The sequence below is a fragment of the Diabrotica undecimpunctata genome, chromosome 4, assembly GCF_040954645.1.
Source record: "Diabrotica undecimpunctata isolate CICGRU chromosome 4, icDiaUnde3, whole genome shotgun sequence".
Lineage (NCBI taxonomy): Eukaryota > Metazoa > Arthropoda > Insecta > Coleoptera > Chrysomelidae > Diabrotica > Diabrotica undecimpunctata.
Window position 1 is genome coordinate 132954277 of NC_092806.1, and position 19356 is coordinate 132973632.

The 19356-nt window shown below is 33.3% G+C and overlaps 1 protein-coding gene across 2 annotated transcripts in view; it reads left to right on the forward strand.

Moving 5' to 3' along the window:
• LOC140438410 (uncharacterized) overlaps positions 1–19356 on the forward strand; it is a 56761-nt gene that overhangs the window by 26284 nt on the left and 11121 nt on the right. For both annotated transcript variants that reach the window (XM_072528091.1, XM_072528092.1), the window contains exons 2-5: positions 2018–2127; positions 11132–11288; positions 15807–15926; positions 18652–19023. In XM_072528091.1, the coding sequence (XP_072384192.1) occupies positions 2083–2127; positions 11132–11288; positions 15807–15926; positions 18652–19023 (694 nt within the window). In that variant the 5' untranslated portion in view covers positions 2018–2082. The remainder of the gene's footprint in view (positions 1–2017; positions 2128–11131; positions 11289–15806; positions 15927–18651; positions 19024–19356) is intronic.

Sequence of the window (19356 nt, forward strand, 5' to 3'; positions counted from 1 at the left end):
TTACCTATGTTTCCCATTACACTAAAGACTGTTAATAATTTCGAATATTGTTGTGAACTTCTTCATTTGTCCGTTGAAGCACGTCATTAATTTCTTTGTTTCATTGTATACCTTTTCAGTTTCATTTAGTTCTTTTGTGCGGTTGGAGCGTTGATAGTTCTACTCTTTGTTGTTTTTGGAGTGTTATTTATTTTCCGTTTTGGCACTTTTCAGCAGCCCCTGTAATTTAAGGTGCGCACTTCACCGCTGTTTGCCATTTGGGGTTTGTGCTTTTGTGCTTAAAATTCCCATTGCCTCAATGCTTTTGCCTTGTAATTCTTCCACAATACTTTTTGTGTCTGTGGATTCGTGTAGGCCCCTGATGACCCCTGATGACACCTGATGACTAGGACATGCTGTGTGTCATTGCTGAGTCTGAATATCTACCCACATTTTACCAGACTTATCTATCTTGTGGATAGACTTTGGTTACTTTTGCTTTTATTGTATTCCCCGTCTATTTCTTTTAGCCTAACTGTCCTTGTGATTATTTTCTAGGAATTGTTCTCAAATGCTTCCTCCATATCGAGAAATGCCTTACCTCAAACCGTTTATATTTAATTGTATTTGCTTCTACTTTTGACAACATATAGACATCAGTATTGTCGGTTTTTAGGAATTTACCTTTTTTCTGCCCAGTTTTTTCAAATTTAGGTATAAAAACCACCCTTATGAGTTTTCACGCTTTTGTATGTACCCCAGTCCTAGGGTAGCCAGTAGTATCATACATATTTTTTTTGAATAGAAGTTCTTTTTTTTTGTATTAAATAAATTGGGTGATTATCATCATGACGGTAATATTATAATAAATATGGACTCATTTAGAAAAAGCGCAATTAGAGTACAAGGTGGAATTTATGTACATTTAAATAGCCAAATTACTTTGTGAAATACGCGTATTCGTAGCGAATCTAATAATTTTTAATGTTCTCTTTTACAAAATAACTAGTTTTTCTCTAAGAAATGCTGATTGTAATCTGAGTTGTTTATTCTTATTATTAATGATTATAATAAATATCGTCTTGCATTTGAATTTCTAGTTACAAAAAAACATCCTAAAGTGCAGTACGAATACCATTTACATATAATTCTCTCACTGAATGTAAATTACAAAATTAAAAAGTTTGACGCATTTGTGAGTACAACCATAGCAAAATAATTGCATATCACAGATTAAATTAAGTCATAAATACATACTACCAACAATATGACAAAAATATACAATATAAGTTATGATTTAAAGCTTAAATTTACTGCAGGAAAAAGCGGTTATAAAAAAAGTATCTAATTTTTTTTTAAATATACTATAATAAAAACTTTTGTTTATATTATAGTTTTGATGTTTTGAGCAGGTTTAAGATCAGTATTCTTTACATTTATAAACTGTTATCAATTTCAAACGTTTTGTGTGCTACAGAAACATAGAATATTCTTACATCTGACATTTTAGAAAATCATGAATAATATCACATCGCTTATCACCAGAGAGTAAATTTAGTCACTATTATCAGTATTTACAATTTACTATTTCTTATTCTTTTTATATAGACATGACTCTGTCTGTTTTTCAATGTGCCTCCAGTAGTCGTTTCATCGTTTTCTTGGTCTTCTTACTGATCGTCTTCTTATTGATAATTTACTATTTGAAGCAGAAAAATATCGAATAAATGTCTCACTGTCCATATTTGGCGCAGTTCTCTCTACTGCCTTTCCTTTTTATGAACCGTTGGAGGAAAAATATTTGAAGGCATCAGAAAGTATTTTAAGGACACCAACAAGAAAGAGACTTATAAATGATAAGAGTTAAGTGTAAGTTATAAGAGACTTAGAAAATATTAGATTAATTTAAACTTAGGGGTTGGAGTTTTTCTTATATTAATGGATCTTTCAAATTTTTTGTGTTTTAAATGCTTACAACTGGTAAAATTAAAAATACATCCTAATTCAAATGTATATCTAATATAAACTTTTTTTCTAGAGAAACATGGAATACTTTAGGAAAATATCTGTAACTGGACGGCAAAAATATTTTTAAATTCCAAAATGGCCCAATTTAATAGATGGTCGGTGTTAAAACTCTTCGAAGTTGTAAGTATCTTGCTTAATTTTTATAAAATAAAAAAATGTTAAAACATTATTTATATTTTCGACATTTTATTTTTTAAAATGTTTCTTAAATAAATTTACACTAAATAAATAATATCGAAGCGAGAAATAATTTCATCACAAACGTAGATGATCATACGTCAAATAACTGTCAAAGTTAAACTTGATAATTAAAAGTTCTCCTATTAGTTTTTAATAATTGTGTGTATATTAAACAGTATTTAATAGTTATATTACAATTAATAAGTATTCAAGATTCCCATTCAGGTAGCCAACGGAGTGGTACGGTGGTTAACGTGTACGGAGTGTAAATAGCTCCCCCCTAAATGGGGGAAGCTTTAAAAAGAAAGACGCCGTTAGGTGTAACTATTAAACAGACAATGAGTGCAAATAACTCTAAAAGTGATGCGGAGTCAGGAAATTATTTATCGGTCCCCGTACAAGACATGGATACCACTTTAAGTTCTGAGACAACAGCTGAAACCAGTCGTCAGGTCATTAGTGATAAAGAAAAGGATATTTATAAACAAAATAAAACACCTAAAGTTTTTAATCTAAGAAATGGAGATAAGTATAATTTGAGTAATATTTGTGTTTTTATCGAACGAAAAAATATTGAAAATGCCGGCCGTCTTCATCCCTTATTTGTGGGAGATATCTTACACAAAAAACTAAATGTTAACAATATTAACCAAATTAGATCTGTTGGAAAAAATAGAATAAAAGTTAGTCTAAAAACATGTTCTGATGCCAATGCTTTAGTAAACAATCCTCTTTTATCAGAAAATGATCTTGTAGCGTTTATACCAAATCATTTATTAGAAATTAAGGGTTTGATAAAAGATATTGATACTCAATTCGATACGAAATATATTTTAGATAACATAAAATCTCCTTCAACAGTAGTTGATGTTAAACGTACACATCGTAGAATAGAAAAGGATGGTGATATACAGTATGTCCCCAAAAAAACCATTATTGTAACTTTTGAAGGGAACACTTTACCTAATTATATTTCAATAAATAGTGTATATTTTTCGGTGGAGCGGTTTTTTAGCAGAGTTACACAGTGCTTCAGATGTCTACGCTATGGTCACATTTCTAGGCAATGTAAAAATATTGAAGAGTTATGTATTAAGTGTAGTAATGTAAAAGCTGAAAACCATGTTTGTCACGATTCAGAAATTCGCTGTTTATATTGTAAAACAAATGACCACGTTTCTATTTCAAGAAAATGTCCTCATTATGAAAAACAACGTAAAATTAAGAATGTTATGGTTGAACAAAATATTTCCTTTATTGAGGCAAAAGAATATTGTGAAATGTCTTATTCTGGTATATCTGTAAACAATAGTTTTTCTATTTTATCCAACTCCAATTTTCCGCCTTTACCAGCGATTGAATCTAAGTCTGGAAATTCTAACTCCCTTTTACACTCAAATTTTAAGAATAATAGCAATTACGTTTTGCCCACCCATCCTACACGAAGTCCTACCGGCCATAGCAATAAAAAACGTCGAATTTCTAGTGACACTCCTCCTCCACAACCGATGTTTCCGTTTCAGTTTGGCCCTAATCAACCACTGCCTCGAAATAATAATCCACCAAATTATCAAAATTTAAATAACAAAAACATTGTAAAGTCAATTGCAGATTTTATAGTTGAATTTTTAAAAGGTATTCATACCATTGAAGATATCAAAAATTTGAATAATGATTTAATTCAAACAGGAATAAATAAAGTGTTGGAGGGCACATGTAAAAAGTAACCTTCACTCCATTACCAAAGACATTAAATATTTGTCAGTGGAATGCACGTTCTGCTGTTTCGAATAAAAATAGTCTAATGCATTATCTTGTAAATAATAATATTGATGTAGCAATAATAAGTGAAACATGGTTTGAACCCAAAAAAGTATATAGTTTCGTAGGTTATAATGTAATTCGTAAAGATAGACAAGATGGTTTTTCAGGAATTTGCATTTTGGTCAAAAAGTCGATTTCACACCTAGAATTAAGCATAGTTTCCAATTTTAATGTCGATCTTCTTGTTTGTGGTATTAATATCAAATTCAACAATAAAACTTTAAGTATAATTTCCGTTTATAGGTCACCGGATATTAAAACCAACACAACTGATTGGGTAAATATTTTTTCGCAGTTTTCAACTCCATGTATTATTGGTGGGGATTTTAACGCGCATCATGCTACTTGGGGATCCCATAAAAACGATTCTATTGGTAAACAACTCATTGAAGCAAGCAATAATTGTGATTTTGTAGTTATGAATACTGGCGAACCCACGTGTATTACCCGGCCAGGATGCAATGATTCTATGATAGATGTTACCTTTTGCTCCTCGGACGTAGCTAGTGATATAGATTGGGCAGTTTACTCTGACACACTTGGATCGAATCATTTTATGATAAAAATAACTCTTGCAATGCAGCAAATTCCGCAGGACATCACAATTCCGCGATATAGATGGAACCTAAAAGGAGCTAATTGGGAACAATATAAAGAGTTTGTGGAAGACTACTTTTATAAATTTACTGATGCAGAATATCCAACCACCAAAGAAAAATATGCATTCTTAATCAATTGTATAAATAATGCGGCACAAAGAACTTTAAAAGAATACAGACCGTTTAAGTGCAAAAATCGAACACCTTCACCTTGGTGGGATGCAGAATGTGACAACATAATTTCTGAAAGGAAACATGTACTGCAAGTATACAAAGAAAACCCCACAAAAGATAATTTTCTTGCATACCAAAAATGCATGGCACTTACTAAACGAACATTAAAAGAAAAAGCTAAAAAAAGTTGGATTGAATGGTGTTCCAATCTCAACAAAAATACTCCAACTAGCATGATATGGAAACAAGCAAAAAAAATGAATCGTAAAACAATAAACATTGGTAAGCCACATAATGATGATTTAATAGATGAGTTTTTTAATCATGTAGCTCCCCAGACTGTTCCTTTCACTGTAAATATCGAACATACGATCTTAGATAAAAAACATTTTTTGGCAAATAATTTTCACATTAATGAACTAAATTATGCTTTAAGAAATAAAAAAAGTACTGCCCCGGGTTTTGATCAAATAAAGTATCCGATGTTAGAGAACCTACCAATTATAGCAAAAAGTTTTCTTCTACAAATTTTTGATGAGATGCTTGCAGGTGAGTGCATTGAAGATTTTAGGAAAATTATAATCACACCGATTCCTAAACAAGGTAAAGACCCTAACTTGGCCCATTCTTATAGACCAATTTCTCTGCTATCATGTGTGCAAAAAACTTTCGAACGTATGATAAAACATAGGCTGGAATGGTGGCTACATAAAAAAGACCTGCTTACGCCCTGTCAATTTGCATACAAAAGAGGAGTGGGTACGCTAGATGCACTTACAACCTTAGTAACAAATATTCAAAATAATTTCTCTAGAAATAACTTTCTTCCAACAATTTTTATTGATATTGAGAAAGCATATGACACCTTAAACTTAAATATTTTGAGTAAAAAAATGATTATTGATTTTAACATTCCTAAGGCAATAGTGTATGCTATTATCGGATTATATTCAGAAAGACATGTTTATGTCAGGGATTTTAACAACCATTTATTAGGCCCAAGATATGTTTTCACAGGAATTCCACAAGGAGCTGTCTTAAGTCCTTTTCTTTTCAATTTATACACAGCTGACCTACATAAATTAAAGTTGGAAAAATATCCTTTTAAGATCATCCAATATGCAGATGACTTCTGCATTTACTGTGAAACAAAGAAGAGAGATGAAGCTTTTGGATTTTTAATGGATACCTACAACGTTGTAGAAATATGGTTGGAAGAAAATCACCTTCAGCTGTCGGCCACAAAATCAGCAGTGACCATTTTCAGTAGACATAATATTCCCAATATCGAAACATTTATAGTAAAACAGCGAGAAATTCCTTTTAAAAAGGTAATTAAATATTTGGGCATTATACTGGATCACAAGCTCACATGGAAATTTCACATAGAATATATGTTAAATAGATGTGAAAAAGGCCTAAACTTTCTGAAAATGACAACTAAAACTTGGTGGGGAACAGATGTTCAGACTTCCTTACTTTTTTATAGAACTTACATTCGCTCTATCATAGATTATGGATGTTGGTTATATGGATCTGCCAGCAAGAACTTACTAAACAAATTAAACATATTTATAAACCAGTGTTTGCGTATCTGTATTGGTGCCATGAAGACAACTCCTATTGAGCCCCTTTATGTTGAAGCACGTGAGCCTCCAATTTCTCTTAGAAGACATTTCTTGGCCGAAAAATTTTTACTGAAAATTAAACACCAGAACACTTTCCTTTATACCGAATTAACAAATTTAAACAATTATGATTTAACGAATAAATATTGGATTAAGAAAAATTCTCCAACCCTATGTGAAGCTCTTAGAGAAAACACAGTTTGTGCTGATGAAGCTATTAATTTAAAATCACACACAGATATAAATGATTTTGAAGCTCTTTTTTATAGCGTTAAATTTATTAAACCAAATTATGTTAACACTGGAAGAGCAAATAACAACATTATAACAAGCATTTTATCCAATTGGGATTACTACAGTACTATCTACACGGATGCCTCCAAATCAGAAGACGGTACAGGATGTGCCTTTTACATCCCCATGGAGAAGGTAGAAAAAATGTTCAAATTAAAAGCAAATATTTCCATATTTAGTGCGGAAGCAATTGCCATATATCAAGCCCTACTTTTTGTTTCTAACAGAGATTCCTCCGTTATTATTGTTTCAGATTCCATGTCAGTTCTCACAGCCATTAACCAACCTTTTGTTCCAACCTCATACTCCAATCCCTACATAATATTAATTAAAAAATTAGTTAAACACTTTAAGGAAAATAAAAAAAATGTGATATTTATATGGGCCAAAGCACACAGTGGAATTAAACATAATGAACATGTGGACCAACTAGCCAAATTAAGTATTTATTCAGCGGATACCACAGGATTTCTACCCAGTATTTCTGATTTGGTTGCTTCACGCAAGGCAGTTTTAAAATATAAATGGAGTGACCTATGGTCTGAGTTTTGTTTTACCAACCCAAATAGATACACTTCTTTACACACAACTGTCCCTGTTGCACATTGGCACAGAACTTATAATGTCCCTAGGCGTTATATAACAACCATATCTAGGCTTAAATTTGGACATGCTTGTTTTCCTGCTTATCTTGCAAAGATTCATGTGATCGAGAGTAAAAACTGTTTGGAATGTGGAGTAGAAGGTGACCTAGATCATGTAATTTTTGGTTGTGCCAAATATAATTTGGAATCCACCTTATTATATAATAATATAGTTCGTATTACCGGTAAATCTCCGTTTAACGTTTTATCTGCCCTAGCGACTCAAAATAGATTAATTTACGATTGCATAATCGATTTTTTGACCAAATGTAATATTTTTCTTTAGTTAAAAAAAAAAAAAAATTGGTTTTTACTTTTTACCTTTGTTTTCTCTCCTTTATATGTTTAATCCTATTTGCCGTGGCCTAGTTCTCCTGTGTATGTTATATATTATAATGTCCTGATGGTCCCCTGGACGTGAAACGAGTGACCCATGTTAATTGTATATGTTTATGGATATATATGTGTATGTATTATTTATATTTTTTCTCTTCTTTTTGTTAAATGTTGTAAATTTATCTATTTTAGTCTATTCGATTGCAAATAACTCAAAAACTTTTTACTGTACCTAATGAGATTAAAAGATCATGTAACTGGCTGTATGGCAAACTGCCGAAGCCATAAAAATAAAAAAAAAAAAAAAAAAAAAACGTAGATGATGAAGAAGTAAAAATAGAGGAGTTACAAGCAAAAGAAAAACAGGTGGTATGGATAATATGGACCCAGAAATAGTGAAATACATAGGAAAGGTAGGAGGAGCATGATTGTTCAACTTCTTTAATATAACACGAAGAACGCGAACAATACATAAAGAATAGAAACCAAGCCTCATAATCTCAATACATATAAAAGAAAAGAGGCTAACTGTAACAACTATCTAACTATACGTCTAGCAGGAGTAACATCAAATGTATTAAGCCTTAGCCTACCCAACCCTGGGCAGTTCAACAGAAAGTGTTTCGTCGTCTGGTCTTTAGTCTGACGAAAATCTGCAATCCGCACTTTCTGTCAGCCTGATTTTTTTTATTTATAGCCTCTATGGGCGACAGTATACTGTTAGAAGATCTAAGATAATTAGCAGATCATTCTTTTGGCTATAAAACTAACTTAGGGGAGAAATAAATGATAAGGATTATTAAAACTTGTTTATGTTAGTAGATATAATATATGTTGAACTCTATTTGCAATCTAGAGCCCATACCGAGATATCGTTTCAGGGTCAGCAAACCCCAAATTGGAAGTCTTACGTTGCCATCCAGGGTTTCTGTTAAAATCTTTAACATCAGTAAGTTATTAACAAAGATGTAATAAATAAAAAATTTTGTACCATTTTAAGGGTTTATACTCACAAATTTAGTGGCTTGACTCATGTACATCTGGTAAATGCACTGATGATGGACTAGTTAGTTCGAAAACGTTCTGTTGTGATGTAGCCCGAAAGGGTCTTGTTTATCATATACCTTTTATAAAGGATTTTTAATTAAAACTTATGTGGTTCATGGTATACAGCCAACTAGAGGAATTTTATTTTCCTTGCGGATCTTAACATCCCGTTCAATAGCTCTATTATTTGTATTCCTCTGAGCTTCTATATGATTGCTGCTGATTGTATGCTGATTACCATATTTACGTATTTTTTTTTTTTTTTTATAGCCCTTCTTCTCTCCGAATTGTCGAATAAAGGCCTCTCCCATTTCTCGCCATTCATCCCTGTTGTGTGCTAGGCGTTTCCACATTGGTCCTGCGACTCTTTTGATATCGTCGCTCCAGCGCATTTGAGGTCTTCCTCTTGGTCTCTTCGCATCGTACGGTCGCCAGTTTCCGACTTCTTTGTTCCATCTACCATCTTCGAGACGTTCGTTGTGTCCAGTCCATTTCCATTTTAATTTAGCTGCTTGTTTCGCGGCGTCCTTTATTTTTGTTCTGTTCCGGATTGCTTCGTTCGTTTGCCGATCTATTAGTGAGATACCAAGCATCTGTCGTTCCATGGCTCGCTGAGTTTTTCGAATCTTGTCCATGTTCTTTTTTGTGAATGTCCAGGTTTGAGCTCCGTAAGTGAGAACGGGAAGGATACAAGAATCGAACACTATTTACGTATACCATATATTTAATATTTGCTACGTTGATGTTAAGCCCGCACTTCTATTCCACCCTATTTATGATATTCACTAAATCTTGCTGCTCCTCTATATTCTCCGCTATTATGGCCGTATCGTCAGCATATCTTAGGTTAATAACAGAAATACTATTAAGTTTGATGCCTTTTTCGTTATATTGTGAAAGCTGAAATATCTTTTCTACATAAATGTTGAACAGTAGTGGGCAGAGAATACAATCCTGTCTTATACCTTTCCTTATCTCCATTTCTTCTGTGTATAGATAATTGGCGGTCTTTAGGCTCCCTTTTGATTTCAATATAGTTGTTGAATCATTCTTATGTATTTGTCATTGAGCTCGATTTCGTTTAACGTCTGTATCAATAGTATCAAACGTACAAGAACGCTTGAGTTCTTGGTAAACTGTCTATGTTCCTAGTATTCGAGACGAGCTCACGTGTGGCCAATGTACTTTTATTCCATAAAACCAGAGTGCGGTTATACGAACTGCAGCTCCATGCGTTTAGTCTCAGCTAAACGTAAATCTGCGGTACGAGCTCACTATTGAGACAAATGTGCTAGGCGGGACCTCATTGGTACCTGCATTTACCTTTCCGCCCGTGGTTGTGATAACGGCCAGGTGTTCGTGTAGCAACACAGATACCTCGGGGGTGAGGGGGTAAAGCCCTACGCTAGTCCTCTTAGCGTACCACTTCAACTATAGTCGGATTCGCAGTCATTTGCTGAAAGGCCAGGAGGACCTGGTGTGACGCTCTTCACAATTTTGCAAAAGTAAGGTGATACGAAGTACGTTCATGTATCAATAGTTCATATCTAACATTGTCAAAGGCCTTTTGGTAATCAATGAAGCAAATAAATATGACTAACCAAATAAAAATAGAAAAATTTAGTCTTCAATTATTTTTCTTTTTAATATTTATACTTTAGAGAAATATCACAGAAACGTGAATCTATAAAGCAGCAATTAGACCTATATTAACATACACGGCGGATACAAGACCTGACATATCTAAAACGAGACGACTACTAGAAACAACAGAGATAAAAATACTCCGACGAATATCAGGGAAAAGTCTGTTGGATAGGAAGAGAAGCGAAAACATAAGAAAAGCATGCAATATAGAAGACATAAATGGATGGGTGACAAAACGGAAATAGGAGTGGAAGGAATTTCTTCTTCTTCGCGTACCATATCAGAATTATACGACGTTGGCGATCACCATTGCCAAGGCTTCTAGATCTTCTGCAATATGGAAGGAATGCAATGTGGAAGGAATACATTAGTAGAATGACAGAGGATAGTATAGTACGAATAGCACGAAATGGACGACGAAGTATTGGCAGACCAAGAAAAAGATGGTGCGATAATTTAAACAATTTAGGAGACTAATATTGAAAAAGAAAAGCCTCCGTACCAGAAGGAAGAAGAAGAAGAAGAGAAATATCACCAACCATCTAGTTGTAAGCCACTTACTTTGTAAGCATTTTGCGTACCTTTGCTTACTTGTCTTTAGCGGTATTTTTTTGTCAGTTTTTCTATTAATAAAATTCGACTACACTATTTATCTCCACAATTCAGTTAAACAATAGTCGTAACTAATAAATTGTTAATAAATAGTTTTAATAGTTTTATCACAATATTAAAAAATTAATTGTTATTTTAGCTTTTGGTGGCAGCATGTTTAGTTTTCAAACGCGTAACAGACGATGAAGCTTCAAGAGTTTTTCTGTATTTACAAAAAATATCTAGAGAATGGAGTTTGCTAAATAATATAACCTGGAGTAGAGTCGGTGCTGCTGTTGCAGATGTTACTTATGGAGGTGCGTATATTTGTTACTTATTGTAATGTTATGGAAGTTAAATAGTACAATAAGTAAATCTGTTTATATCTGACAGTAAATAAGTAATTCTTATTTACACAAATAAGATATTTTGTTTTTCAACTATAACCTTATAAATATAGTCTTTTCAGATGTTGGATATACAATTTCATATCCTCTAGGACAGTAAAAGTCAAACAGTAAAAATATAGTAATAAAATTATAGTGTAAAATTATAATCAAATCTAAATATTTATATAAATATCTTTACATTTTTAAAATGCACAGTACCTACTAATACTATATAGAAATTCTCGTAATCTCAACAATATGTTTCGACTAAACGTTTTTCCAAAATTTCAGGAAGTACCTACTTAAAATTAATCATTTAGCAAACTAACTAAAATAGGGAAGCTGTCTGGACAATAAAATTATTTAATCTATAATAAAACAACAATGTTTTTCCCAAAATTTTAGGTAATAAAACTATAATAAAATGAATCGTGTTTCTAGTTAATACTTTCAAGTGTTGTTTTTGTTGAAAAATATAGTTGCAGAAAAAAAAACAATCAGAAACAGTAGCAATAAATAATTAAATTAAGTTCCAAGATACAAATATTTCAAATTACGCGGCAAAAATTTATTAAACAAAGATGGGAGAAAAACAATATAATAGCTTTATAATCAACTTTTTCCTTGAGATTATTTCATACCTCCCTAAACGAGGTGCCTAGTTACCTGACCCCCCTTCCCCCGCCCCCCCCCCCAATGGTTACGCCACGTCCTGATTTAGTGCTGAGTGTCCGGACCGCAGAAGTGTAGTAGGTTTTCGAAATGGACCCTCAGGGAATATAATTGGTGACCCCTGCTCTAGGACTCATTTATTTCACGGTTTTCTGTCAGTTGTAGTTATACATTGTTTTTGGTTTTATACGTCTTGATCTAGAATTATTAATTTTTTACATGTAGACATAACTGTCGTAACGATCATCAACGCTTATTAGTTTTTGTATGTTATACGTGAGTCGTCCAGAAAATAAAATACGATTGAACATCACGCGCGGCGCCGATCCCCCACCATTACGATTTCATGCCCGCCCCGCCAGTTACCTCTGTCTGTCACATCGGTGTGAGTCAACTCTCGTGACTCTATGGTCACGCGTTTTTGTTCTAAACATTTTGAAACTGCGGCGCCTATTGAAAATCCGGCCAAATGTAAAGTACGCAATGCGGTTCGGTTTTTAAATGTAAAGGTTTAATTCACGTAGACTTTATGCCTAAGGGTAAAACAATAAACTCGAAAGCTCATTGTGCAACCTTTCAAAGAGTAAAACGTGCAATACAGAATAAATGACGTGGAATATTGTCGACGGAGGTGTTTTTGATTCACGACAATGCGCCTCATGCATCGGCAAGAACTCAGCAAGAAATTCAACGTTTGCAACGGGAAATTTTTGAGCACTCCCACTTCAGTTTAAATGTTATCCGATTATCATCTTTTCCCGAAACTGAAGGAATTGTTAAGTGGGGGAGTTTGGAAACGACGAAGAGCTCAAAGATGAAGTTCAGAAGACTCAGGCGTTTGATGGTGGATGACTACAACACCGGCATCGAAAAACTGATTCCGAGATGCAAGAAATGTCTTGACAACCAATGAAACTACATTGAAAAATAGCCTAAGGTACTATGACTTTGTAAATGAAATTTTGTGTGGATATATTCTGTTTTTAATTTTTTATGTCAAAACGTTCTTTACTTTCTGAACGACCTATTATGTTTGAACTTCCACTGACATGTACATACCTTACTTTTTTTTAAATATTCCATCCCATTCCGTTTACTTATTTATTTCTTTTATAAAACCGAGCAATAACCATCATCTTCCTATACTGCCGTCTTCTAACTAAGGTTGGCGATCAATTCTTTAAACGCTTTCCTCTCTTTTGCAACGTGAAATATCTGTTCAATACCAAGGTTAGTCCAATCTCTGATATTCCACAGCAAAGATTTCTTCTTCCTTCCCAAGCACTTTCTTCCATCTACTCTCCCTTGCATGATGATGTGTAGAAAAGAGTATTTATCGTTTCGAAGCATGTGGCCTCAATACGATGTTTTTCTTATTTTAATTGTTTTCATAAGTGCTTTTATGCATACAAAGTCTTAATGAAAAGTAAGTTACTGAATCGTGAGTCTAAGCTTAGAATCTACAAAACAGTAATTAGACCAGTGGTCACATATGGATGTGAAACATGGATCCTCTCAACCACTGATGAAAATCAACTGAGACTATTTGAGCGCAAAATACTAAGGAAGATATTTGGACCAACCCAATGCAGCGATGGTTCGTGGAGAATTAAAATGAACCACGAGCTGGATGAACTAATGCAGAACGCAGATATTGTTATATTTGTAAAGTCACAAAGACTAAACTGGCTTGGTCACCTAGAAAGAATGCCAGATAATCGAGCTGTAAAAGTAGTCCAGAAATGGAAGCCCCAAGGAAACAAAACAAGAGGAAGGCCCCGTAAAAGATGGATAGACGACGTAGAGACGGATCTTAAAACCATGAACATCAGGCAGGAAGGAAAGGCGAAGGAAAGTATCCGACAGGGCAGAATGGAAGAACATTGTTAAACAGGCCAAGACTCACAAAGGGTTGTAGCGCCATTAGAAGAAGAAGAAGAAGAATTGTTTTCATAAGCTTTCTGCCGTGTCCAATTATTCTTAATACTTCTTCGTTTGAGACTTTTACAGTTCAAGGAGTTTTGAGAATATGCCTATATATAACACACTTCTACCTCATATAGCAGTTGCGACCATACGTAACATTTGACGAACCTCAATTTAATAACCATACTCAATTTCTAATTTGTAACATCGACTTGTATTTTATAAATCCTTTTTGAGCTATCTTAATTCTGACCTTTACCTCCTCCTCCTCCTCCATATAGCATTTGCGACCATACATAACATTCGATGATTCTCAGTTCTCTATTCCTCATTATTAAGAAATATACGTTGTTATTGGGCTTTATATGCCGTTTCTAGATTTATTAGTCCCCGAAACTTCTATCTACAACTTTGCCTACAACTGTATACGAAAAGATATTACGAGAGTGTGATCGCATTTTGACATTTAAAGAGCATTGTTTGAAGTTAAAATAAAGGCAAAATAATAACCAGAAAAAATAATCACCACAAACTTGTTAATCAAAAGGGGACACCTCCTTCCACACTTAAAGAATCATTACAGCATATGCTGTTCCAGTATGGGAACCATCAGACATGTAGATATGTAGATATAGCTATCAACGAGTCAATAAGAATTATTAGTGAATTTGTGAGACCCACGCCCATCATTAAGCTCTATTCTTCTAAGAGAAGTTGCTAGAGATGTGAAACAAAATAAATAAATTGAAGATCCTTGACATTCACTTCACGTCCAATAACACACAATATGAAGATCAAGGTAAAGCTTTGTGGTCAGAGTAGCCCATTTACAAGATTTACCAGAAACAACTTATCTTAGTAATCGTAAAGAAGCTATTCCTCCATATCTAGAACTTTGGGAAGAACTCTTACCTGTAAGAAAAGTACCTTTGTAGAGAACACTTAATCGCCTGCAAGTTGGAAAGGGTAATAAAATAGACCTAGCCCTCAAGATGTCAAAGAAGTAGATGTATCAGGGTCCACTAGGGCAAATATTTGCGATATTTACCTATTCCATGTAATTTGGTAATATCTTTTGTAAGAACTGGCAATAATTTTTACAATTTAAGCTGTTTTGAAAAAAAAACCAGTCTTATTTACATTAACTTTATTTTCTTTGGTGATACGAAACATTTTTGCGTAAGAGTCTTCTTCTCCCCAGATTTGCGCATTATTATAGTTCATAATGTCATTTCTAATAAATTCGTCAATAAACAAAAACTCCTTAGCCTCTGCATATCGACCTAACAAGTTTCTGTACATAATCTTAATTTAATTAAACCGCGTGGTAAAACTCTAAAGTCCTAATACCTCTGTCCAAGTTTATTCTTTTTCTAGGAATCATGTTATTTGTATCCAAGGTAGTAATTTACTTGAGGTACTATAAGATGGCAAAATATATACTATGTGCTATAACTCACATATTTCCCGTTTCTTTTTATTTTAAGCAATTCAGACTGTTCTCACTGTTTAACTTGTTTATATTTTTGAGTTGCTACCTTAGGGAGTAGTAACCAGTGGAAAGACCTATTACCAACTTAAATCTTTTTTCTCATTTTGAAAAAGTACTTTTAGATTTCAGGAGATAAATTTACAAAAAAATTGTGTCTTTCTCAGTGATGCTCTAACTGAATGTTTTTTCAGACCCAAATTCCCGTTTCACGTTGCATTTGGTTAATCCATAAAAGGATTCTTGGCCTAATAAAAGCTAATTTGCATCTAGGATTATCACACAATCATATTGAACAACAAAATAAAGTATATTCGTTAAAAAGGAAAAGACAGTTAAGATTTATTCGTTAATTTTAGGTTATTTAATAATCACTGGTGCTTTATTTGTGGGTCACATCGTTGGAGAACTGCCAACCACGAGGAGAGTAACTGAATATATATTACTAGGAGTAGGAACCGTATTGTTCATAGTAATGGGTAAGTTAGAATTCTTATATAAAATATGTATTTAAAAATTGTATACAAAGACTAATATTTATAATATAGTTTTAAATACCAAATTAGGTATTATCTTTCATGTTAGTTGACATGTTAATGCAATAAGACAATATTGCGAAAGACAATTCTTATCATTGGCCCTGGACTTCTGCTCTTATGGCAGAAAGATGAGTGAGCTTTCTGGAACACCTAAAGGTATGAATAGATTCAGGTCAGGCATCCAAAAAACTTTGAAAAACAGATGAAGACTTAAAACAAATCTTCAAGACAATCTCTTTTTGAAATGGTTATCAATGCATCAATCTGGCGCTATTTAGCAACCAATGTATAACAGTGGATTCATACTGACTCAGGTATAGGCACGTCTTATCTTAACGCAATCTATACAATTAGAAATTTGTCAGGAAGAACTAAAAGATTATACTACCTAATCATATTTAATATTATTTATATAGGGAAGCAAAAAAGAGAAAAATCTTGCCTAAACTGTACAAATTAATAGAAATGTAAAACAATACTGTCTCTTCTGGGGGTTAACTGTAGTAAGTCTTCAACAGTCGTAAGTCTTCCATGTGAAATATAGCTAATTGTGGTGTTTCACCAAAAATGGAGAAAAGACAAAATCCAATAACAAAATACGAGTTGTAACAGTAGAAATTAATTTTGAAACGAAAACTCCATTATAAATACAGAAAAGAGATATAGAAAAACTTGCCCTACCTCTGATATTTTGAAGTGAAACTTCATATGACAAATGGGAAATCAGAATTACCAACACAAAGAATTTTATGATTAATTGAAAGTAAGAAAAAGGAAAAAACGATAATAAAAAAAATTGCTTATGAAGTATTAGGAACAGAGAACAACGACAAAAAACACCACGAACCACCATGTATAATAGAAAACGCAAAAGAAATTATATAAGAAAAAAGAAAATATATAAGAAATGGCTAACAAATAAAACATCTAGCAATAGAGTAACATATCAACGGAAAAACGGAGAAGTACGCAATCAAATAAAAGAACCAAAAAACAATTTCTGGGAACAAAAATGTGTCCAAGTTGAAAATTTATTTGGTGGTTCTCAGACTACGGAAGCATGGAGAACTATCACTAATCTAAAGAAAAACACCCATAATTCCTTAAGCAACTTAATTCCAATAGAAAAGTCAGAAAATCACTATAAAAATTTACTCCAAGAGTCCAGATTGAAATATATGGGAGAGGAATACAGAAAGGATAGACACCAAATAGTAACAATAATACTACTAACAACAAGGTCCCTACTACGATAATTAAAATGAAAAACGGGTGATTTCCAGGACCTGGCAATATATCTTATTTAAAACAGGAGGTTTACTCCTAATAGAACGAATAACTTTTCTAATGGATCAATGGTGCCAACAAATTAAAGTACCATCTAAATGGAAAACCGCTCATCAAGTGTCCATCTTTAAAAAGGGTAATGGAAAAGATCCTAATTGCTACGTGTCCTACCTACTTTCGGGAGATTGTTGGGAAAGATAATGAATGGAAAGGAAAAATACAAGATGATGTAGGGCATAACTTGTTTATACTCCAACAATTAATAGAAAAAAGAATAGCGGTTGGTACAGAAGTACATCTAGCCTTCATCGACCTAGAAAAAACGTATGATACAGTTCCAAGTCTTAAATTGTGGCAAATTTTACAACAACTCGGCATTAGTCTATACCTTTTAGGAAAAATCACAGAAGTATACAGGGATAACACTACTTACCTAAAAATCGGAAATAGACTATCCAAGATAATAAAAGTAACTAAAGGACTAAGACAAGGATGCAGTACGTCACCCTTACTGTTTAATTTATTAGGCCTTAGTTATTTGGCCTGGCTATTGGTCTCCTTGCTTTACCTCTTCTGGTTCTTCTTGGTTGCTATCTAAATTATTTTGGGTGTTCAGTAGATCATCGAAATATTGCTTTAATCTGTCTAAGATGTGATCATTGTCATGCAGTACGAGTTCTTCGTTGTCTCTTATCTGCTTTGGTGTTTGTAGAAACTTTTCGGTTCTTAGATTCTTCAGGGTTTTGAAGAATAACTTTTAATTAGTGTGGTAGTCTTTTTCTATCTTGTTTCCAAATTCTTCCCAACTTGTCCTTTTCGCTGCTAGTACCATTTCAATGACTTTGATTATCTGTTATTTTTATTTTTGGTACGTCTATTTAATTTTTCTTAAATTTTTCCGTAAGTTCAACCTCCTGGCCATTTAGACCTCTAACATTCCACGTTGCTAATGTCTATCCTTTGGGATTGGGAACTACTCTGTTATTATGGCCGTGTCATTGAACTCTTTTTCTTGCATGTGGTTTTTAATATTTACTGTTTATGTTCTCGCTCGTTGCTGGCTGCATTTTTTCAAACACTTATTTGAATTGCAGTATCTCAGATAACAAAAGCCATATTCCTCCAAATTGCATTAGGATCCCTTTTCGTATTTCAATTCATGTTTTCCTTTTTTACTTTTATTTCTGCACAGAATATATGTTCTTTGTCGACTTACAACATCCATCATAAAAATCTAAAACAAACAAAAATTAAACAGTTACTATAAACCATTTTGAAATCTCTTGCTTGATTAAATTAATTATATCTTACTACTTGAAATTATATCTTACTTTTACTTTTTATGAATTTTGGTATTTTAAAGATGTTTATGTTTTAGGAAGTCTTTCCTTCGCTGCATTAGACTCCGTTCCTCCAAGTCTGGTAGACAACGCTGCTATAGTGGGAACGCTATCCCTGGTAGTTGCAGGTCTCTTCCTTCTTGATATGGGCGGCCCAAAGAAACGAACGGCTAGATCTCAACAACCCAAACAAAAAAAGAACGTTGTAGTTCCTCGAGGCAGTATTACAAAACAGGTTATTGAGATAGAAAGAGATAAAGACAAAGAGCAGAAAGGTCAGAAGGAGAGTACAAAACCTGAGGAGATACAATTTAAAAAGGTAGAAAAGGGTGTAAAAATTGAAAAGGACAAAAATGGAACTAACGGAATGACTGCTATTGAAATGCAAAATACAAATAGTTCTAATAAAGGTATAATCTCTACGTTAGTTTATGTAAATTTTTTCTTTTTAATAGTAAGACGAAGATGGCTGCTAATACAGCATTTGGTACTTAAGCTGATGAAATTTTAAGATCATCTTGTGTAAACTGGTTAATATGGTGGTAGTACACCATATGCTTTTATTGATTATATACTTTAGATTTTTATGGGGTTATGATAAGTTAAGAATTCAAGATAGTCACTTTGCTTTATCAAAACAAACACTAGATCCCGCTACAGATCCTACTTATACATATTAAGCTTAATTTCGTGGCATAAATCGTAAATCTTCATTTTTTAAATAAACTTATATTTTTACTTCA